Here is a 23,882-nt window from a genome sequence, read left to right as displayed (position 1 = left end):
GGGTGTAAGCACACTTGGGCGTCAAGGCGCGGCAAAAGGCAGCTTGCGGAAGGCGTCTCTTCCTCTTCCCGGAAAAGTTTGCCCCTGCGGCATTCTGCTGCATGGGTGGAGCTTACTTTCCATCCACCAGCTGTCTTAAAAACCAGGAAGAGACGTCTGCCACTCGCGGCTTTTGGCATCTTCGTGACGCTGAAGTGGTAAGTTGAAAAGTGGTGAAGTGGTCCTAAGATTGACACATCCATCAAATGATAGTGATTTTCTTTGCGTACATATAGTTCAGCACTCTTCATTATCCTTGACGACACATCTTTGTCAAGTAATGGGAACATTGGTCTGCCAAGTTCAATATTTTCATTCATGACAAAGTGTTGATATGCTAATTAAGTAAAGGTCACTGCTGCGTGGAAGCTCGGTATATTTCATCCTTACTTTATTTTGGGATTCATGCTGGATATAGCTTTGCCATGCTGTGTGAATTTAAATTATAGGAGCAATAATAAACATGTCATTTTATCACAGTTTAAACTTTAAATTCTGTGGGTAAACGACTCAAACGCAACCTCTAGGATATTTAATTTTGTTGCAGCATGCATATATTTTTGTGATTTTAATTTAGGTGTCAAAGGAAAAGTCAACCAAAGAACAAGATTTTTGTACAGGCGCGGTGCACCCCTCAATAATATTATAGCACCACAGAGGCCTTAAAAACAAGAATCCAGACATTCCTAAACAACTTGGCCTTACAACTCATTTAACCCCTGCTTATTTCGCCAGGGTGGGATGCATTGCTCAGGGTACAAGTAGCCTACAGCAACTTGCAACAGGCCTGGTCTACAAGATACACTACACTAGCTACAGTGATAGACACCTTCCACAATCACAACACCAGAGGGAGCTCCACAAATCATGTTCAACCTAGATTTGGCTCAAACAAATCAAATCAAATCAAACTTTATTTATAAAGCACATTTACAAAGACCAAAGGTCAACCAATTGGTGCTGTACAAGATCAGATAAAAGAAGAATAAGACAAAATAGTATGGTATAACAACACAAACAAAAGAGCATCAAATTACACAGTTGTACAATCAAACAAACCAAAATTGAAATCCAGAATCAAATCAAGCTCCTAAGGAGCGAGCAGACCTAATCCGCAGGGGCAGACTGTTCCAGAGTTTGGGGCTGGCCACTGAGCTTTGCTCGGTCACCTCTAGACCTGTATTAGTTGAGGGCAACCAAGGGGTTTCCATACCAACAGTCATAAAGAAGTGTGATGATTGTTACTCTGCTTCAAAACAGCACTTACAGCCAGGTGGCTACTTGATCGGCATGAATATAAATTGGATGGCAGATGTTTCCTGACATGAAATATTAAATATTAGATGAACACATTTTGTGAGAAATGTATATATATATATATATATATATATATATATATATATATATATATATATATATATATATATATATAATTTAATTGATCTCCTGAATGTGACATAATTTAACTGTCTCTTTTAGGGTCCGGATGTTTCCTCGTCAGCCTAGCCTACTTCCGGGTAGCTAACTTGTTAACAGCTGTATCAATGTGCCTGGCTATCTGTATCGTTGTTGACAATGACAGCTCTAGTGTAGCTATAACCAGTCACTTTTAATCTCACAATGAGGCATTTATGGTTTATTGCCTTTTTGGCTCCGTGTTGTTGGGTCCAATGTGCCGTTAAGTCCAGAATTACGGAGGAGGAGAATCCGGAAGAAGCCCGTAAGTACCCAGGATTCAGGAAGACGCTAATGTTTTGGGTATCGTGATTTTGCAGAGCTAACTTTAGGTGGATCGTTCAATAAATGTTTGACTGATTACTAATGAAATGTGCATCTAATAGGCGTGGTTATTTCCGACAGAATCAAATACCATGATGCACCATAATTATGCTTACACTACACCGGATACAGTAGTTATAACTTATAACTAACGTTTACCCTTTTTTCCTCTCTTTTTCCCTGTTTCGTTTAAAATGTTTCTTTTAAATTCAGTTTAGTACGAATGGTTTTGCTAGTTTTATTGTTTACTTACCAATGTTTATTTTTTATTGTTTTCAGTTTTATTAGTTTTTAGTTCTCATTGTATATTTTAGGTTTAAGTTAAACACAACAAATAGACATCCCAGAGAGAATCAATGCCTCCTCATTTTTGCTGTTGACAAATTTGACCAAATTGACAAGACTAAAGCTAAAACCATTTTCTGTATATTCTTAGTTAATTTTGTAAGTACACCAAAAACTAGAGCAAAACTCGTGATTTTTATCCTGACATTTTTGTCTGACAGCTCACCTAAAAATTGTTAGGTGTAATAGCAGTTAACACAGGGAAAGCTGTTGTAGCCTGAGGGAGGACTGAGCCAGTGTGTGTTTAAATTCTATGGTTTTAAATCGCACAGAGGCAGCCACTATACTAAACTGGACTGTATATAGATAGATAGATTTATTGTCATTCAACAATACATCAAATGCACAATTGAATTCATTCCACACTGGCTTACACTGAATCATAGCCCTAGAATGTCTCTGTTACATTCATTGCAAGTATTTCACATACCAGAGCCATAGAACACTTCCATAGGGTTCGCGCGGCATAAATGTGGTCGGCACTCCATGTGTACTTGCTCAATAAATAATTCCAAAGACTTGGGAGTCAGATATGGTCCTCAACTTTCATATCCGTGTGAAAGTTCTGGCATAAAATGTTTGTTTAGTCAAATATCTCCACTTTTTCACGAGCTGCACACTGACAGCTTTCTCTCCGGTCAAAGGGGCCCGGAATGGCAGCTGGACTGAATGTATTACTTCCTTTGATCATCACAAACATCATCACGGAAACACAAAAGTTTGGAGCACACAATTGGCAGGTGGTGTGATTAATTACCTGCCAATTGTGTGCCCCAAACATTTGTGTTTCCCATGTCAATGTGTGATGAGTGATGTTTGTGCTTCCCAAAGGAAGTTTTGTTAAATTCGGTCCATCGGTCATTCCGGGCCTCTCACCTGGAGAAAATGTCGTCTGTGTGCAGCTCGTTAAAAAGTGGAGATATTTGACTAAACAAACGATTTCTGCCAAAACTTTTACATGGATGTGAAACTAGAGGACAATATCTCACTCCACGTCTTTGGAATTATTTATTGAGCGAGTACACACAGAGTGCCGACCACATTTATGCTGTCGTTCTGCCGCCGCAACCGTAAGTCTATGGAAGTGTTCTATGGCTCTGGTATGTGAAATACTTGCAATGTATGTAACAACAGAGACACTAGGGCTACCATGAACCGTACTTGTGGATCCCCCAACTACAGACAAAGGTTTTCCTTGGACTGCTTTTATTATATGAATTATTATACTGTTATTATAGGTGTTATGGTTGCTGACTTGCTGTGCTTGCTTGTACTGCTCTCTCCCTAGAGCAGGGGTGGGCAACTGGCGGCCTGGGGGCCACATGTGGTTATATCAGAATACTGATATATTATTGATTTCATCTGTTGCAATTCCATTTTAATTATACTTAATGACTAGTATTAAATGACTAGTACTTAATGACTAGTATTAAAATGTTGTTGTGTTTTTGTGTCCAATGTATTTGTATTTAGTTCATAAAGTTATCATAACTATAACTAAATGCATTTGAAAATCAATAAAAAAGGTGACTTCAGGATTCTAATAAAAATAATAATAGCATAAATAGCTGATCTACAAGCTCAAAACGGCAGTTTGCTATGACAGTAATATGCACTGTGGCCCTCTGGCGTGAGTGTGGAACTATAGTGGTCCCCTGGAGTGAGTGTGGAACTATTGTGGCCCTCTGGAGTGAGTGTGGAACTATATAGTGGCCCTCTGGAGTGAGTGTGGAACTATATAGTGGCCCTCTGGAGTGAGTGTGGAACTATAGTGGCCCTCTGGAATGAGTGTGGAACTATAGTGGCCCTCTGGAGTGAGTGGAACTATAGTGGCCCTCTGGAGTGAGTGTGGAAATATAGTGGCCCTATGGAGTGAGTGTGGAACTATAGTGGCCCTCTGGAGTGAGTGTGGAACTATAGTGGCCCTCTGGAGTGAGTGTGGAAATATAGTGGCCCTCTGGAGTGAGTGTGGAAATATAGTGGCCCTCTCCATCGTCAAAGTTGCCCACCCCTGCCCTAGAGCCTGTTTCAGCCTTAGGTTACTTCCTGTTACGTCACAAAACACAGAAAATGCTTACTAATCATGCTGCATGATCCTCTCTCTCCCTCTCTGGTCTTCAGAGGCTCTTAACTCCATACTGTCAGATTTTGAGGTCCTGCCCGTATCTGAAATTCAGCTCCACTCTGTAAGGAAGAGAGACGTCAGCAGCACCCAGTCCCACCTAGAACGGCTGGTCAGCTTCAGAGCTCTGCAGAGGTACAACAACAACATACTAAAAGAGTTGATGAATACTTAGCCTACACAAGCTTTTCGGTCATGAGAGCACCACTTGGCAAGGCTGATGAGATCTACTGTACTGTCAGCACACTATGAAAACCATCACTGCTGTTACGTCTTTGCCTATATTATAATATAATTCGACCGGCCTTTGGCCGGTATCACTCTAGTGCCACGCCATCCAGGTGGCCACTGTACTGTACTGTACTGTACTGTACTGTACTGTACTGTACTGTACTGTACTGTACTGTACTGTACTGTACTGTACTGTACATATGATTTCAGATGAAATTTCATGATTTCATAATAAAACATTATTCATATATCTGGTCTGGGAGGAAAACGTATTATGTCAAACTTTTACCACAAACTCACATATGGTGGTTGATGTTTCAGTTCCTTCCTTCTTTTTTTTCAGTTCACTTTCAGCTGTAGTCTTGTGTAAGTCTTGTGAAATGATTGTTCGTCTGTCAGAAAGTGTCCTAAGTTCTCTTTCTTCGCCAGCACTGTGCAGTTGTAGCAAATAATGCCTAGTGCTAAATGGGTAACACACCTGGACATTTATATGCTGCCAAGGACATTCCTGTGTTCATTTTGCACTGCATCACCCTTCTTTTGAGATTTGCAATCCACGTTCATCTTAGCAAACCTGAGTGTGAATAGACGGCAGACAAGATTAATTTTTGTTTTTTTGTGGGTTTTCAAATTGCTCCTCAATCGACCAAAAAACAAAACAATAAAAATCGACCAAAAAGCAAAAAAACAACTAGTTGAGACATGTCACACCAGTGACCCTGCTGAAAAGAATTCCCTGATAGTATGTATCTGTTGATGATCTAATCTATGATCAGGTATAACACAGATTGAGCTGGAACTCGCCCTAGTACTTTAAATATAATTCACTAGAATTTTCAGTTCAAGTAATTTGTGACGTTTTGGCTTTGGTGGCAAGTGAATTTTTCCATTTCAAGAAATCCAGGCCAGGACTTTTCCAAAGACATAACATCATTTAATTTAACCTTCAGTGTGACATTAATATATTTCCATTTTTCTTCTTTTTCTGTCAGAAATTTCAAACTTTACTTGACCACTAATACAGACCTGTTCACTGAGAACTTTAAGGCTGTTTTTGTTGACAAAGATGGGAAAGAGGAGAACTATGATGTTCCACTACAGAACTACTTTCACGGACATGTTGTTGGTAAGTAGCAGCACACTAGTAGTCTAGCACACAGATTAGACCATTTTACTCATGATATTGTTTCAAACCAACCCAGCATCGTATTTTGATATCGTATCGTATTTTTCACTAATGCTACGTTATGTCTTTGGTGTGTAGGAGAGGAAAATTCACGTGTGCAGGCACACATAGATGGGGAGGAGTTCTCTGCCCACATACAAACTGAAGAAGCTGAGTACAATGTTGAGGTAAGGACCAAAGATACAGCATGTGATGATGCTCTACAATACACGAAACATCTCATGATGTCACCCGTCTGCCCTAAAGCTCTGCCTTTCCATTACACAGTGAAACCTTAAATGTTAATTTATCCATGGCTCCTCTACACTTCCATCTCTCTCTCCCCCTCTCTCTTGACCCGTATCCCTGTCTGTCTCTGTCCAGCCCTTGTGGAGGTTCACAGAGTCCAGGCCTGATGGCCGGTTGCTGGTTTATCGCTCCGAGGACATCAAGAACCTAAGCCGCATCGCTTCTCCCAGTGTGTGTGGCTACATCCACGCAGAAGCTCAGGACCTGCTTCCAGAGGCTGCCAAAACGAACGGGGATGGACACACAGGGGAGAATGGCAAGTGTTTGTTTTTCTTTCTCTCTCGCTCACGCTCCATCCCTCTCATCCATGTGGTAGAAAGGAGGGTGTGTGTATGTGTGTGTGTGTGTGTGTGTGTGTGTGTGTGTGTGTGTGTGTGCCTGTGCCTGAGAGGAAAAGAGTGGGAAGATAATGAACATTGGAAAAGGGATGGAGGAGGCAGTAGGTAGGTAGTGATGGGTGGGCGGATGATTTTGAAGCAATTGCTTTAATAAAAGCCTTTCCTCTGTGAAACCGTTGTTCTTCACATACACATGGCCGACAAGAGCGTATTATATAAGGACACACACACAAACATATATTTTGATGCTTTTATTGTGTGGTGGAAATGTAAAGCTTACAAGAGTGAAAATGAGCTTCTCACAAGGTCCAATTGAAAGCACGTACTGGAAAAAAACGAAGGTGAAGGTTCTTATGGGGGAGGCATTGAAATTCATGGAAACACTGCTGGTATCCAATGAAAAAATAATACAAGAGTTCTCACCCACTGCTTGTGAGCAAGCCAGAGCAACGCAACACACACACACACACACACACACACACACACACACACACACACACCAGAGTCCTGCATACCCGTGGTACCCCGTGGGTACCAGAGTTTGACGGGTGGGAACGGGCGGGACGCAACGCAACACGGGTGGGTGACCTTTTTTTAATCAGTGGACCCGCATTGCACAATGTTATAAACAGCAGCTGAGCTGGGGGTTTTCCTCAACAGCGGAGACAAGTTAAATCCGTCACATGCCCAAGGAATCGTCAGTGATGTCACATCACTGCCGATTCCGTCATAATGGCGTTCTGTTTCTGCTGCTGTGCTTCCCTGTGCTACTTCCTTGTTGCATAGCAGTGACATCACGGCCGAATCCTTGCTTCCTTATCGTAGCATTTCACGCGTGGAGTTTATTTTTTATCACCAGGCTGCAGCCTGTAGCCTATATTTTCGTTTGCGCTGATGAAACACCAAGGGATTATAATGCCAACATTCAACACAAGATGTAAAGCTAACCCAGGCAATGTTGGCCTAATGCGCCACTCTGTCTAAGTGTAAATAAAGTTAAAAAGATTAGCCTGATGAGTGATGACCGTGTTTGAAACAGCCTTGGATCAAGACGGTCGACTCATCAGGCTTTTTTTATATCATCCTCTCCTTGTTGATATATTATGCCAATATGCCATTTAGGTGGAAATCATGATATAACTTTATGTTGTGATAATAAGCAGCAGTAGCCTCAGTCAACTACATGTCTTCCGTTCCGTGTGCAACGCACACCACCACCACACCACATGCGGTGTTGGATGAAATAAAGTCAATGATAGCTATCGGTGCCTGTGATACGAACGGGTAACGTGGCGGGGCGGATCTGGTTTCGAGTTTTAGATAAATCACAGGTAACGGGCGGGTTGCGGAACTGATGATTGACGGGCGGGACGGGTATCGAAAATTGGACCCATGCAGGACTCTGACACACACACACACACACACACACTTACGTGCTATACTCTGAAGAGCAAAGCCGTAGTCTATTCAGTTCACTGGCAAACAAAAATAAACCATGTTGCTAAATATGAAAATTAGGGCAATTAACAATGAGATACTAGAGCACGGCCTCATTGTTTTATGCCCTTACGCACATCTTTATGTTATGCAGGCCTATCCTTGGCTTGAGTATTATGGCGTATTATGTCTTTATCTCTACTAGGGACAGGGCTCATTTATTATAGCTTGTACAATTCGATTAATTGGAGGCATATTCAAATTATTCGAAAAGTAATCAATTTGTTTATTTTAATTATTATTATTATTATTATTATTAACTTCTGCTATCAAGTTTGGAATTTGTGTTATAATATAATTAGTGTATACTAATACTATAACCATAAATGTTTAAAGATATTTACTTGACAATTCCTAGTAATGACCGTAGTTATTATAATTTAAAAAAAATGATGTTTTCCCATTACAATTGCCTAATGGGTCGGCCGGCCAGTCACAACCATGGCCCGTACCGGCTATGGGACCGTGACCACAACTTCATATCCTGTGGTGAAAATTCAAAAATGGTGAAAATAGACAGAATATTGTCTGTTTTCGCTATTCATCGTATGACTAAGTATATAGGGCTTACGTGGTTACAGCTTATTTGTACATGTTGACTTTTGTCGGGTAGAAACCTCAAACCTATTATGTCCGAAACTGTTACTTTTCAGGATTCTAATAAAAAAAAATAGCAGATCTGCAAGCTCAAAACGTGTCCCTTCACGCTGCGTTTCGAGTTTGCAGATCTTTGTGTGACGCTGTAGTGTGATCGGGTAGGGTGTTAATTTGCGAGGGGAAAAAAAAACACAAAGTTAAAATATGTAGACGAGAGACGGCAGAACATTTCTCACGCTCTGCTCTCTTGGCTCATTCCTCCTCTGCAGAGACACGGCACAGAGAGAAGAGACACGTCCATGATCACAAGAAGAACACCTGTCCCCTCCTGCTGGTGGCAGACTACCGTTTCTATCGACACATGGGTCGCGGAGAAGAGAGCGTCACACTCAACTATTTGGTCAGGCTCTCCATTCTGTTTAATATTAATAGAATTAATTCAATTGTGCAATAATATAAATGTGCAGCATGGGCTCACCATGTAATATATTTCTTCACAAAACGCAAAATGCATCTTGATGTCCTTGACAAATTGCATCAAGTTTCATACATACCATGCATATCAGCAATCACGTATGTACAATACATGCCATTCATATCAGCATTAGCAATCATGTATGTACATCCATGCCATGCATATCAGTAATCATAATGAGAGCACACTACGTTTTCTTTTTGTTTTTTTACATGGTGCCTTACTCTAAGATACAACATATATCTGCCAACATTATATCACTGTGTCTACGTCTACCATTTGGACTCTGCTCTGATTTGGTGTTTTTCACCATGTCTTCCTCTCTTCAGATCGAGTTGATTGATCGAGTGGATGACATATATCGGAGTACCAACTGGAATGATGAATTCAAAGGCTATGGAGTCCAGATCAATCAAGTGTGTAGGCATGTGTGCATGTGTGTGTGAGAGTGAGGATAGTACAATGTAAAAATCTAAAAATGTCTGTTTATCTGTGTCCACTCCACTTTTCAGAAAGGGCCAATAGTTGCAACGCATTGTGGAATTGTGAAATGCATTTCAGGTTTTCCTCTGGGCTTGAGGAAAAGCTTAGGTTGAAAGTTGAAACAACCATTTGTCTCCACCAGGCTGAAGGCATGGCCCTTCGTAGACCTGTGTGTCATGTTGGGTTCGGATTGGAGCAACGCTTTTTTTGCAACTGAATGGCTGGAAAGTGGAAATGAAGAGTTTACATAGTACATGCATACACTTTCCTTAATGATTATATCTGGTTTCAGTATTCATTTATGATATATTTTCTCTATTATTAAGGTTATTTTTGCAGTCAGTTTGTATTTGGGGTGGGGAGGGGGTGCGGCCAAAGCATGGCCAAAGCATTTTGCAGGGGTCCCCAGCCAAAAACGTTGAGAACCCCTGCTCTAGGCAATTGTATTATAAAAGGATGTGGACACAGATAATTCAAACGACTGTATTTGTTTGCGCTGTCTTTGTTTTTGCTTTTCACTAATGTGTATGCAAGAAGGACTTTCATGGTGTTTCAGAATCGCACATCAGACATCACTACTGTTAACCCCCCCCCACACCATGCTAGCTTCTTTGTATGTGGCGTCATTCACAGAAGTGAAACTGAGCATAATGCTGTCCCTTGAGAAGCAGTTTTTCTTTTATGTGTGCCTCGTGGGGTCATTTAACTTGTTCCACAGGCTTTGGGAATGAATGGAGACACTGTTTGCCCATAGTCTGAATGCGGAGCTTTCTCACCAAGAAGATATGCATCTATTTGTCCCTCTGGATTCTTTTCCAATCATCCTGACCCTCAAGGTGCATGGAGGGCAATTACCCTCAAGGTAGCGTTATGACAGCAACCCATAAACAAGGTGCTGAATGGAAGAGAGTCACGCAGTGCTGAAAGCATCTGAGCTACAGTAATGTTACAAACCTCATGCTAGGTTATTTTTCCCTCCACTCGTTGAACAAAGAAAACAATACATATCAGTGTCGGTGGGGTGGGGGGGACTCCTTGTATGACCAAAACCCGTTACTTTTAGTAAATATAAAGAAATCCTGATTCCAATTGATACAATGTAGTTATTATTTAGTCACAAGCTCTTGCTAACACTTTTCATTGACTCAATATTTAAGTGGCTCGATTCAGTATTTAGATATTTTAACTTAATTTCAGCTGCCCCGCCCCCTTCTTATACAAAACCATTGTAACTTCTAACTCTATTTTAATCATGATAGATTCATTGAAAACACCCGTCCTTTTCTCTGTTGACTGATATTGTCCTAATATGTGAGGGGGCTGTGGTTTTTCATTTACTGTTTTTTATTTAAAAAAACATCTTTTTGATGTTTTTGTCTCCTCCGTCCTGCAGCAGTGTACTCCTCCTCCTCATTCTTTTCCAAAAACAATATTTAAAAATAAATGAAAACGGTAAATGAAAAACCACCCAGCCTCCCTCACGTATTAAAAGGACAATATCAGTCAACAGAAAAAAGGACGGGTGTTTTCGATGAATCTATCATGGTTAAAATGGAGTTTGAAGTTACAATTACTCAATATATATTGAAATTACTGAATTTTGTTTTTAATTCATGAAACGTTTTAGCTTTTTTGGGAATGTTGAAAGTTGTTTTGAAATAGTAATAATTAAAAACAAAATGTTGGAAACAAAAACTAAAGGGACCCATGTGACCCAACCTTGGGTCCCGACCCAGTGTTTGGGAACCAGTGATCTAAGGTCTGTAATGTCTGTCTGTTCTCAGATCGTCATCAACAAGGAGCCTACCAGGCCTCCCCCTGCTGGTAATATAGGCTGGGTGAACTATAACATGAAGAACAGCCCAGGAGGAAGGGACGTTTGGGATGTCAAGAAGCTCCTGGAGGTGAGGGAAAAACAGACGGGGTTAGATACAGACACGGTTGGGAAATTACTACAAGCCAACAAAGGTTTCACAAGTGGCTGAGACATTGTTATACAGCAGGTGAACAAGCACAGGAATTTAGCTGGTAAAATAATAATGCTACTTACTGTAGAATCTCTGGAATACATCATCCTTTTTGAACAGTGAATGGAAAAAATATATATTTTCTTTAAACACAATACAATTCTGTAGGTAGGTTATTCAAATAAGTCATGTTTTAATATTTCTTTGCTGTATTTTACTTGGATGGGAACAGTGTTTTCACTTACAGCAGTGGTTTTCATATCAAGGCCCATTATTTATTGGGTATTTGAGCCACGGACCACCATTTGATGAGATTTAGCCTCTCACATGCTGTATTGATGTTGGTACCATTAGGAGAGATAACAGGCAAACGTTGAATTGTGTAGACTTCTTGCAAATTAAGCAATGCAGATGTGTAACAAATTAACAATAATTTAACTAAATGAAACGAAATGGACCTGTAAGGGTCCATTTGGTTTCATTTTATGCTCTCAAGAGTTAAAGATCTATAAGGGCCCATTTGGTTAGCAACTCCATCATTTAGCCCTTCAAGGTCCACTGGTGGTCACCGGACCACTGGTTGAAAACCACTGACTTACAGAATGGCAATTTAACCCTAAATGATAAGTACCGTATCTCTTTTTCACACCAGTTTTTTTTTTATTATTTGGTATCACTTTGTCTCTCTAACATGTTTGAATGGATAATAAGCCTCTGTGTTGTATTTCAGCAATTCAGCTTAGACATGGCTGAGAATGCGTCCACGGTGTGCCTGGCTCATCTGTTCACCTATCAGGACTTTGACGAGGGAACCCTGGGGCTGGCCTATGTGGCTCCTTCCAAACCCCAAGCCCTGGGCGGACTCTGCCCCAAACGTAAGGATTTGTTTAGGAATATGATGGCTGGACCACAGTATACTGACTAAAGTAATGTATGGCAAATATTGAATGATGATGATAATACTAGTATGGGGCATGTTTAAAAGGTATTTCACTTAAAAAATATTCTGGGTTCATATTCACATCTAAGCCTTTTGTGTGCACCCCAGACAGTGTTTAGTTGCTTGAACTTTTCCTATATAAGCCCATTCAACTTCAAACTCCATTTTAACCATGTTGGATTAATTGGAAAACACATATCCCTGGTTCTGGTGACTGTTATTGTCCTTCTAATGCATGAGGGGAGGGGATTGTCGTCGTTGTACTAAGTTTAAACAATTATATTAATCTGATTTTTATTAAATGTTTATTATGAAAAAGGTTATTGAAAAATGGCTTCTATTGTGTTTCTCAACGGGGGCTGTACCACCCCTGTTGAGAAACGCTACGTTAAAATGACCCCAGAAGTGAAATATCCCGAAATTATGAAAATAAATAGAGAATTTGTTTACCAGGCCTAGATAAGTAATGACAATGGTATGGAAATGTGTGTGTTATCACATTTTCAACTGATGCATGATAAGTTAACCACAGATGGATATTGGTCCTAGAGAAGGCCCAGCATGTCATTGAAAAGTCATCGCAATTAATGAATACAAATGTATGATCTATTGTAAATTGTCTTATTTGTATTTTTACAGCATACTATCCATCTCATTCTGCCAAGAAGCCCAGTTACCTGAACACTGGCTTGACCAGCACCAAAAATTATGGGAAAACAATTTTAACAAAGGTTTGAAATGATTGAGTAATTTCTGCATTATTGGATTGTAAGGGGTTGATGTGAAACATGTGGGCTGCATACAGTGTAACATGTGGGCTGCATACAGTGTAACATGTGGGCTGCATACAGTGAAACATGTGGGCTGCATACAGTGAAACATGTGGGCTGCATACAGTGTAACATGTGGGCTGCATACAGTGTAACATGTGGGCTGCATACAGTGTAACATGTGGGCTGCATACAGTGAAACATGTGGGCTGCATACAGTGTAACATGTGGGCTGCATACAGTGCCATGATTTTGTTGTTTTTGGCCAAAAGAAGCACTGCAACAGCTTATAGACAAACTGGCAATTTGGTGGGAAATGTGCTCCCGCCCCCTCCTGACCCCCAATATAAATTGACTGCTACAATAACCTTAATAATAGAGACAATACACCATAAATAAATACTGAAACCAGATATAGTACACATAGTACATGCATACACCTTCCCTAATGATTATATGTAAACTCTTCATTTCCATTTTCCAGCCATTCAGTTGCATTAAAATAATAAAAAAAAAATATATTTTTTGAAATTTATTTGGGGACCCCCAAAATAATTTGGTGACCCCCCCGAGGGGTCGCGACCCACGGGTTGAGAACCCCTGCTCTATTGAGCACTTTTCTAGCTACAGTAAATCTCTGATTGGTTGAGCAACCACCACACCCTCTTTACTGTGCAGTGTCAGTGTGTGCACGTAGAGCTTTCAATACATTCCCATGTTAAGCTGCTGCCTGCCGCTTCTGGTTGTCTTAGTTAGTGTTGTGTGGAAACCCATATGGATATAAATGTTTATATTCAATTCAACAATATCCTACATACATTCTCATAATGAGTTGAACTTGAATGTCTTCATAGAGATTATTATGCCTCTAAAGGGAAAAAAAGGTTTCTTGTGATCTCACACCAACGTTCCCTTGTGAAGCAGTTATAGGTTAACTATTTATAAAGACTGCTTTTTCCATTTACTGGTGAGGCAGCACAATGCGGTGGCCTGATTAACGTAAACTTGTCTCTAAATGGACACAGTAAAGGCCTGACTGATGCATAGCCTACTACCATTTTAAAGCCGAAATAAAATCGGTTCGCAAATTTTATTTTGACTCTTAATAGTGTTGTATGCATCGGCCTAAGAGATCCATTTGTTTTACATACATGGATAATCAGATTGGACATATCACAAGCTGGTATTTCATGGTTTTACACAGACAAAATACCAGCACAGCTTTGTGTTTTACCGATTTAATATAGACAAGACATTATCAACCTCAGCACCTCGTGTCAATGTGCCTGTCCCAAAATAGGGCCTTTTAGAGCTTTATTCATTTGAACGTTGGCCCACTTTAACCCAGTTTCCACTGACGGCTATTCTGCCGTGACAGTAACGCTGCTAAAGTTGCAACATAGACCACAGATTTCCTCTGTCAAGTTTCGATTGCTGACTGCATACATTTATTCTCATGTAGTCACTGCTTTAGTTGGCCATGCCGCTCAATTGTTGTCATGTAAAACACTTCTAGCCTATTGACCATCTCTGACTCAACTCAATTCATACTGTATGACCAGCAGTTATCCCTTGCTGTCGGAACAAGAGACACATTGATAAATGCACAACTTGAGAGAGAAACAGGTCTTTTCTGTTGGTGGCATGGTTATAAGATCTACCTTTGGTGTAGTGTAGTCAAACCTGGCTTCTTAGCTGATAAATAAAGTATCCGACTTGTTCCACTCTGTTTACATGCGTCGCTAAGCAACTCCTAGCCCTTTTGTATGATTATGATTAAGAAATTAGACAATAATGCATATCATTTGTAATTTTGATCTGTGTCTGTTTTACTAGGAAGCTGACTTGGTGACCACCCATGAACTGGGCCACAACTTTGGGGCGGAGCACGATCCAGACAATATCGAGACCTGTGCCCCTAACGATGACCATGGGGGCAAGTTTGTCATGTACCCCATCGCAGTGAGCGGAGACCGCCTCAACAACAAGGTAGCTTCCAAGTGTATGTTGTACAGTGAACGCTAGATGTGTAGCATATACACACAGTAAGAAATGCTAGCTGAATGTAAGATCCAACAGGAAGATAGATTCCCACTGTAAGCCGTACGATGAACGCTAGTTGTGTACCATATATATTCACTAAGGAAATGCTATAGTTGAATGTACGATCCAAACGGAAGATATTCACTAGATAAAGGCAGTGTTTGGTATTGAAGCTTTTACCCTCTGCAGTCTGCACATGCTAGTATGCAGCTTATTTCAGTCATTGAAAAGGGATCTATTTATTTATCGTTAGCCCTTCAGTAGACGATCAATAATGTTTTTTCCACTTTTACCATATTTAAACTCCCTCTCCTTGTTCTCTCCCCATGAAAGCGTTTCTCTCCCTGCAGTAAGAGGTCTGTAGGGAAGACGCTGAGTTTCAGGGCTCCACAGTGTTTCAAGGAAAGGAACAGTAAGGTTTGTGGGAACTCACGTGTCGAGGAGGGTGAGGAATGTGACCCGGGGCTGCGCCACCTCAACGATGACGAATGCTGCACAGCCGACTGCAAGTTAAAACCTGGCCAACAGTGCAGGCATGGACCCTAGCACGCATTCTCACACACACACACACACACGCACATTACGAAATACACACCTAAGTGATAATTCACACCCCAAAGCCTGCAGAATCTGTGCAAGTTAAAAAAAAAGAACACCATTGCCAATATGACACAGTTGGCACAGTCTGTTTAATACTTTCTGTGCCAGCTAACATTAGCATTTATGAAGGTAAGCTGTGCCGCCATCCATGTTCACTTTAAGAGGATGAGTTTGCCCGCCCCCCCAACCCACACACACACTCAGCACACACACACACACACACACACACACACACACACACACACACACACACACTGCTATCATCAGTGCAAGCACACACTGCTTACCTGTCGTTAGAAATGTTTACATGTTGGGAGGAACGCGGTACAAAGTCACAAATTAGATCCAAACTTTGGATGGCAGAAGATCCACCAAGGACAGCTCTCCCAGAGCCATATAATAGAAGAGTTGCGTTATTGAGGGGGCACGGAACAGCCCGGTCACGTGATCCCGGAAGCGCTCGGGCGCACAGCTGCGCTCTCATGGAGAGCCTGATTAGGGACAGTTTGTGCGCCGGATGTTGACAGACTGCATGGCTCCGTCTTTTTAGCAAATCTAGAACTTCCTGTTTGAGAGCTAGCAAATTTAAGACATCCGGTTGCTTTCAGAATAAAGCGTCGTAAATTAAATAATTATTACATTACATTATTAGTATTATTATTACATTACAGTTATTGTAAAGACACACATTATGTTTTGTAAAAATAAGTAATTAAATAACGTAAAAAAGTTGTTAAATTTGCTAGCTCTCAAACAGGAAGTTCTAGATTTGCCAAAAAGACGGAGCCATGCAGTCTGTCAACATCCGGCGCACAAACTGTCCCTAATCGGCGTCCCCAGTAGCGCTAGATGCCGCCATTACGCAGGCCCCATGAAGTCAACGGAGTTTGCAGAACTCTGTCTTTTCGAAGGCTCTGAGCTCTCCTAGATTCCGATTTATGTATGTAGCTGGCAGATAACGTCCCATAGCTGGGGGGTATGAGTATATTTGTACATGGCGCGGTGTTGAACTTAATTACATGCAATATAATGTTTTATGCAAAAAAGAAAAAATGAACAAAAAAACCTCAATACCTGAACTGTTGTGCTGCTGGTTGAACACACAGACTGACATTGTCATCTCTGTTTTCTCCTTCAGTGACAGGAATAGTCCTTGCTGTAAGAGGTGCATGTTTGAGAAGGCAGGGAAGAGGTGTCAGGAGCCCATCAATGCTACTTGTAAGGGCAGTTCCAATTGCACAGGTGAGTGCCTCCTGCTGGAGATATATGTAACAACTGAAGCAGCTGTTATATCACTGTATTCACTGATATTCTGCCCATTTAAATCGGTAATTCACAATTTAATAATGCTGTACTGCTTGTTATTTACAACAGACAGTGAAACGATATTTCATGTTTTGTCTGTACATATGCAACAGCCATGCCTCTGTACAGGGTTGGTGGTTATTAATTTGATCTTGAGGCTTGTCGTGTCTGACCTCTTGGCCTTCCCTCCATCCATGTCCTAGGCACCAGCAGTGAGTGTCCGCCTCCTGAAAACGCAGAAGACGGTGTTGAGTGTGTCGACAACGGCATGTGTCAGGGTGGAGAATGCAACCCCTTTTGTGAGAGAACCTCAGAGAACCTCACGTCCTGCGCTTGCAATGGTTAGGATCGATTTGAACATTTTTAGTTTTGTTTAGCGACAAAGTACCGGTATAAATAATTCATAAAATTGTCAAGTAATTTATCAGCGATGTAATGTCCCACACTGGTTGAAAGCCTTTTCGATGTCAAAATGTCTTACTTTTTCAGAGACTGAGGATTCTTGTAAAGTGTGCTGCAAGGGACATGATGGCTCGTGTGTTCCCTTCATTCAACCTGAAGATGGCTCATTCCTATACCTGCGCAAAGGCAAACCCTGCACTGTGGGCTTCTGTGACGAGGGCGTGAGTCATAAGCCTTTTATCTATTTCGTCTCACTTTTGATCCAAACTGTTTGGATATGCTTTTATTTGTATTTTTACACAACAGACAGAAAACTGAATTCTCAAGAGGGAGCAAAGAATGCAGATTTGTTTATTGCACAAACCTTGACGTACGTTACCATGTGCTACTGTTCTAATAGGGAAAGTGCATGAAGCAGGTGCAGGATGTGATTGAGAGGCTGTGGGATTTCATTGACAAGCTGGACATAAACACATTTGGTAAGTCAACAGGTTTGTGTAAAGGAAGGATGAATCTTTTGACAGTTCTCAACAGAAAGGCAACAACTGTCTGATTGTGTTTTCTAGAGAACGGTGTTGAAGATGAGCTGAAGTGAAAAACATGCTTTTCACACAGAGCATGTCAGCAGTCAGAATGGGGACATGATTAACCACATAAACCCCAGAGGGAAAAGCTTTCACAGAAAATAATAGATTGACAGCTAAAGATTTCCCTACAGTAACAGAACAGACAATACACTAGAGCCACGAGGGACTCCACTCAACCATATGGGGTTTAAGGACAATGACACTTTAGTAGAGGTTTCGGTTGTGTAGTCGCCTTGCTCTGATGTAAGTTCAAATATTGTCGAGTTGTCTTTGCTTTGTTGCTCCATTGATTAGAGCGATATTCAATACCAATTTTAACCAATAATATGACAAGCATCATCAATCTATCAATCGGACATCTATGATTCATTATCCTAGACACTTGTCGGTACTACTATGTTTAATGCCAACAAACTTTACAATGATGTACATTCAAATATGTTAACTTGGTTCAACACTGCCTTGTACACTTTTTTTTTTATCATCCAGGCAGGTCACAGTACGAGCCGGTAATTCCCAGAATCAGTGCTTATATCTCAATAAAATACAGCTGGTGTGTGGCGTTCCAACACAAACTATCGCTGTGATTGCCTGAGACACGCACAGACCCTTGGAGATGCATCACAATATGGAAATACTCTCAAAATAGCCTTTCATTTCATCTTTAAGCTGTTTGGCCTTTCCACTTACAGCTAATGACAAACATTGTAGTTTGTAATTGTTTTCATTTATATGTATGTCTACTTGTGTAGTGAATCACTCTCTTTGTCTGCTTGTCTTTAATTTGTCTTTCTCTGCCTGTGTCCAATCAGGGAAGTTCCTGGCTGATAACATAGTGGGCTCAGTTGTGGTTTTCTCCCTCGTCTTCTGGATTCCCCTGAGCATCCTTGTTCACTGTGTGGTAAGACACTTTTAAGAAGAAACCAAAGTGGAGTTTAAAAGCCCCACTAGCAGCCCCTAAAGTCCATGCTGCAACTGGAAATTGGCTAAAGAGTGGTGCTAGAATTAGGGCCTATTGTGGAATCTGCCTATAAGATTGAGATATCTCGTGTGAATTGTTTTTGGCCTGAGCATAGAACTATAGTATAGGTACGCTATAGAGTTCTCAGCTTTCATGGCAAACTGCCCATAAACCTTTGAGTTATCTTGTGGTATTCACAAAAATAGACAGTGAAGCACTTTTGTTCTTATTACTTAAGTATTTATGAAGATAGCTATTTTCATATTGGATAAATGTTGCATTGACCATCACCGCACAAGCAGTTGGCAGGTAATTTTTTGTCTGTTTAGCTTTAGAAAACGTACATAAACCATCTTACATGAGCTCTCCACTGTCTGCGTTGTAGCATGCAGTGAACTGTTCTCAAGGTGGATTACATTTTACGGAATTGTCGAGTGTTGGGGCGTGATGAATTTATTTAGTTAAGGTATATTAATTATGCCGTGTATTATTTTCCTCTGTAGGACAAACGCCTAGACCTTGAGTATGAGGAGAGTACCAAGACCTTCTATCCTAACATCTATCCAAGCGTAAGTGTTTTATCGGATCCAATTCAGTTTTCATATGGACATGATGAATGCTCATACTTGCATATAAGGCCTGCAGCCACACTAACCAGACTAATACGACTGCTCCAAATCTCTGTTTTAACATACTGACATGATGGGAAGGAGCATGAGATTTGTTGTTCATGTTGAGGGGCTAGTAGCTTTTCCCAAGTGTACTATCATATACAGTTGGAGGCCATCGATATTGTCCTTTTCTTTTTGCTGAGGTTTGCGTGATCTGCGCAAAAGGACAGTTAACCCATTTTGGGCGGGAACCCCTTTTGGTGTTTTAAACATTATGTTATAATTTAGCTATTGAAAAATAGCAGATCTACAAGCTCATACGAGCTTGTAAGGTCTGCTATTTTTGAAAAATCGTGAAAATATTTATTTCAGAAAACTGGAGGATTTAGAAGGATTTTTTAAAATTGAGGTCAGGCCTAAATGGGTCAAATGATAAGGGACAATATCGGTGGCACCCAACTGTATACCTGTACAGACTACTGCCTTAAAATCTGTCAATTATTGTTGAACCACTTAAGCCCCATATGATGAACAAGCTCACATCGGACCGATGCGACACACTGTGAGCTTGTAGACTTTTATTAGACAGAAATGCACCCAAAAAGTCCTTGTGGTCTTGTTTCTAAATTAATCAACATGACATAAAACATAACACAAATTCAATATCATCACAAATATAAAACACTATGTACAGAGTAGGACTAAAAGAAGAGGGGTGGGGGGGGGGGGGGGGGGGGTGATCTTAAAGATTTGTAGGGATGGGGTCAGGGCATTCCACACTTGGGTGACTGCTGTAGAAGGAGAATTTACCCATGTCAATGAATGATTAGTTGAGGTAGAAACACTGATACAATAACAACTATTTCAACTTTTGAACAAATTCTTAGTATTTTAATGCTACTGTTTTTTTTCTTTTTCTTTTTCTTCACATTGGTGTGAAGCATTATTTCTTATGGGTTATTCTAAATAACAATTACTTAGCTGAGGCCTATGCTAACAAATTAATACTTGTTGAGAAAAACAATTCTAGGGATCATATATTCAGTAGGATGTAGTCAAGGACAGGAATAGATTTTGGAATTGGAGAGGAGACATGTTGAAGTTGCAGCTCAAGCTAGTGCAGTGGTTCTCAAACCACTGCACTGAGGGGGTTCCAAATAGACACAGGTCTGTAACTCTGAGAGTGTCAAAATGGATTCCATTTACACACACTCTCAGAGTTGGGGTACTTGAGAAAAAGTGAGAACCACTGAGCTAGTGTATAGGGCAGGCTACCCATCACCAAGGGCCTCACTCTGCCGGGTTTGAGCTCGTGATGACCTGTCCATGATTCTCTGCCTTGGCCCCCCCTCCCTGTTCTCATTGGAACTGCAGCAGATGGTGGAAGTTTGTAATAGAGCTCCCGCCATAGGTGAGTGTGTATACTTGTGTGTTGGTTGGTGTGATGTTGCCGTTGAATCCATTGACTGTGCATGGTCATCGGGGCCCTTGGGTTGAATTTATACTTTGTTGCACGGACTCGCTGCCGCTTGATGAAAAGACTGAACGCCATGCCGTTTATGTTTCTCAGTTGGAAATAGATTTCTTTGAGTGGCATGGTCGTTCAATGAGGTATGAATTAGCCTTTACATTTGGGGTGCTCTTGCACTCCCTTCCTCCTCAACGTGATCACCGATCTAGTTTGTTGCAGTTTTCACTTTTCACCTCACAGAAGAACCACTGAACCTACAGCAGCACACATCACTTTCGCATTAATGTACGGATGTGCGGATTGTGCGCGCATGCTCTTATGCACAGCTTTCTCTGCCCTTTCCGAAGTTATGTCTGATCGGAGATTACCTCGAGGGATGAACGGTGTGTTTTTAGAGTACTGAGGACATTATTCTTGCACCTTGTTGTCTGTCTGTGTGAGGCCAAATTGGAAGGAGTCCCTAGACATGTTTGAGTTTGTATCCGATGCCATTTAAAAGACACTATGAAATGAGAATGATGATGTTTAGGTTTGTCATTTTGATGATGGCTGTCTGCACAGTGTTGTGTAAAGTCTTTGTGGATTCATGAGGGGAAGCCAGTTGAAGGTACTCGACTCACTGCACTACATATGAGACGATTACGATTTCCCCTGATAAATGGCATGGAAATGACTCTACGAATATAAAACTGGTTCTAAACTCCAAACAGAAAATAATTATGTTGAAAGGGAGTCTGTGGCATGTGAATGTGACAGAATTGAATAAAAATGGAAGGGTCAGAGCCTCAGTTGCAAGACATGGATTGCCAGTTGTAGGTTCTGTACTTTCTGACGTGTCGTTCTCTCGTTCTTCAGAGTCAAGAAATGTTCAGCATCCCAGAGTCAGCACCCGGGCGCATCGTCAAGCAACCTCCCTCCTTCTTCGCCGCCCAGACCGTGCCCTCCTCCCTGCCTCTACAGCAGCAACAGCAGCAGGCGCAAGCAGGGCCCTCTCCCGCGTGCAACAGCAACAGTACCCCGGTCCCAGGCCCGAGCTCCGGCCTCACCCCGGCCAGCGGAGGGGTCATGGGGATCATGGACACCATCCCGGAGGACACCAGCATCGACTCTCACCTGGGCGTGGAGGGAACGGTGGAGGAAGACTTCACAACCGGAGGAGCCTACTCGTCGGATACGAGGTCCTCCTACGAGGATCTGACCGAGCTGAACCAACAGGGCAGGGGCCGTCGCCTCAAGAGGCAGGATTGCATTGACAGTAAAGAAACAGAGTGCTGAGCAGAAGGTATTTAAGGCCTTGTGTTGTAAACACACATACAGACACACACTTTGTGTTTGAGGGAACATGTAGATACAAAAGACATCACAATGCATTTTCTTGTTGACACCCAGCCAATGATAAAGGAATAAATGTTACATATAAGTTAGTTTTGGAATATAACTGGCTTGAGGATGACATAGAGGTAACATGAGATGTAGATATTAAATGATCAACTGTAAAATGTGAATAAAACCAAATACAGTACAGATGGTGCTTCAGTAGTCTTGTAATGCCAGTGACTACATTTAGAAGTAGCTACTTTAGCATTTTGTGTTTTCTTTTGCAGGAGAAACACTGGTGCCTTTTACTTGGTTACATAAACATTGGCTTTGAGTTTGTGGCTGATGACAGATGTGCCACAAATTCTCAAAAATAGCCACATTCTCTTTGTTTTGTTAACCCAGTGGATACATTTGAATTGATACCAAACAAGATGTTTTAATTTGGTAGTAATCATTGTTGCACTAAAAAGTATTGTTCATTTCACTGGAGGAGGATCTTTTGAGGTTTTTAGAGTTTGTCTTTATTACTGTTTAGTGTTTAATTATGTCATCAGTACCTTATTTTTGGATACTTTTTCATGGAAAGCTTGAATACTGTATAAAGAATAAATAGCCTCTTCAGTATTAAAAGTCTCTTAACTGTGATTGACCATTGGATATCACTATTTAGAAAAGGGACTATAATATTGCTGTTACTGTAATTTGCATTACTGTAATGTTCTTTCTTTAAGCCGAATTCATCCACAGGACAACCCTGTAAAACCATTATTGTGCCTTTTCTGGTTCTTTTAAGTTGTGTTCGAAATATTTCGCTCACTTACTTAAAGAACCATGGTTACTGAATTAACCTTCATGTTTTGTGCCTAAATGTTCCACATCTCATCTCTGCGGTGGAAGTTACGGTAAAAATTACCATTACACCATTTTCCTTTTTTACTCTTCAGACACGGTCCAACTCCAATACTGCCACTTTAAAGAAAATTCTGTCCTTGTGCCAATTTGAGCAACTGACCTCCAGTGCTTCTTAGCGAGTGAGAACCTATTGTAATGAGGCTGTATGCACTGTATGTATGTGTCTGCCCATTTGTCCACTAGAGGGTTGTGAAAACACCAAAATAGCCCTACTATGCACCGCTCTAGATTGCTTTATTTTATGTTCTATAACTTTTGCCTGTGTGTCATGTTAATTTTAATTGTATAAATGTCCCTTGCAACTCAAATATCACATTTGTGCCACGCTGGCTCTACTGCATGGATGTCAACTGTTAAATACAGCTCTAAAGATGTCCTGTGTCATATACTGTATAGGGGTTGTTGGATGGATAACCTGTATATTAATGTTTCTATACTGATAAATATATACAACACCATTGATCTCTTATTGATTGCATTAACTGAAAAACATTTTCAAACTTTACATATTGGGTTACTTTTACTTGGTCTATTAGCTTCTTTTAACATATTGGGTTACTTTTACTTGGTCTATTAGATTCTAGTTCTGCTGTTTCTTTCACAGCTGACAAAG

At 40.9% G+C, this 23,882-nt stretch overlaps 1 protein-coding gene across 1 annotated transcript; it reads left to right on the top strand.

Moving 5' to 3' along the window:
- Positions 1 to 1,545: 1,545 nt before the first annotated feature.
- On the top strand, positions 1,546 to 23,727 carry adam17a (ADAM metallopeptidase domain 17a). Its single transcript, XM_079528852.1, has 19 exons — positions 1,546 to 1,759; positions 4,285 to 4,420; positions 5,509 to 5,642; positions 5,781 to 5,869; positions 6,066 to 6,246; positions 8,692 to 8,822; positions 9,227 to 9,313; positions 11,165 to 11,284; positions 12,078 to 12,222; positions 12,927 to 13,018; positions 14,894 to 15,046; positions 15,434 to 15,633; positions 16,839 to 16,942; positions 17,209 to 17,346; positions 17,495 to 17,628; positions 17,808 to 17,886; positions 18,807 to 18,895; positions 19,459 to 19,524; positions 21,893 to 23,727. Exons 1-19 carry the CDS (start codon positions 1,660 to 1,662, stop codon positions 22,310 to 22,312), a joined length of 2,598 nt encoding a protein of 865 aa, XP_079384978.1. The 5' UTR covers positions 1,546 to 1,659; the 3' UTR covers positions 22,313 to 23,727.
- Positions 23,728 to 23,882: the final 155 nt, after the last annotated feature.

The sequence above is a fragment of the Electrona antarctica genome (assembly GCF_951216825.1).
Source record: "Electrona antarctica genome assembly, chromosome: 18".
Lineage (NCBI taxonomy): Eukaryota > Metazoa > Chordata > Actinopteri > Myctophiformes > Myctophidae > Electrona > Electrona antarctica.
Note: the sequence above shows the minus strand (reverse complement) of the source record. Positions and strands in the feature narration are given on the sequence as shown.

What these genes read in the sequence shown, in the direction of transcription:
- adam17a (XM_079528852.1), top strand. Translation starts at nt 1,660, where the DNA reads ATGAGGCATTTATGGTTTATTGCCTTTTTGGCTCCGTGTTGTTGGGTC. An exon ending in AGCTTCAGAGCTCTGCAGAG is followed by an intron (nt 4,421 to 5,508) that starts GTACAACAACAA and finishes TTTTTCTGTCAG; the next exon opens with AAATTTCAAACTTTACTTGA. An exon ending in GCTGGACATAAACACATTTG is followed by an intron (nt 17,887 to 18,806) that starts GTAAGTCAACAG and finishes GTGTCCAATCAG; the next exon opens with GGAAGTTCCTGGCTGATAAC.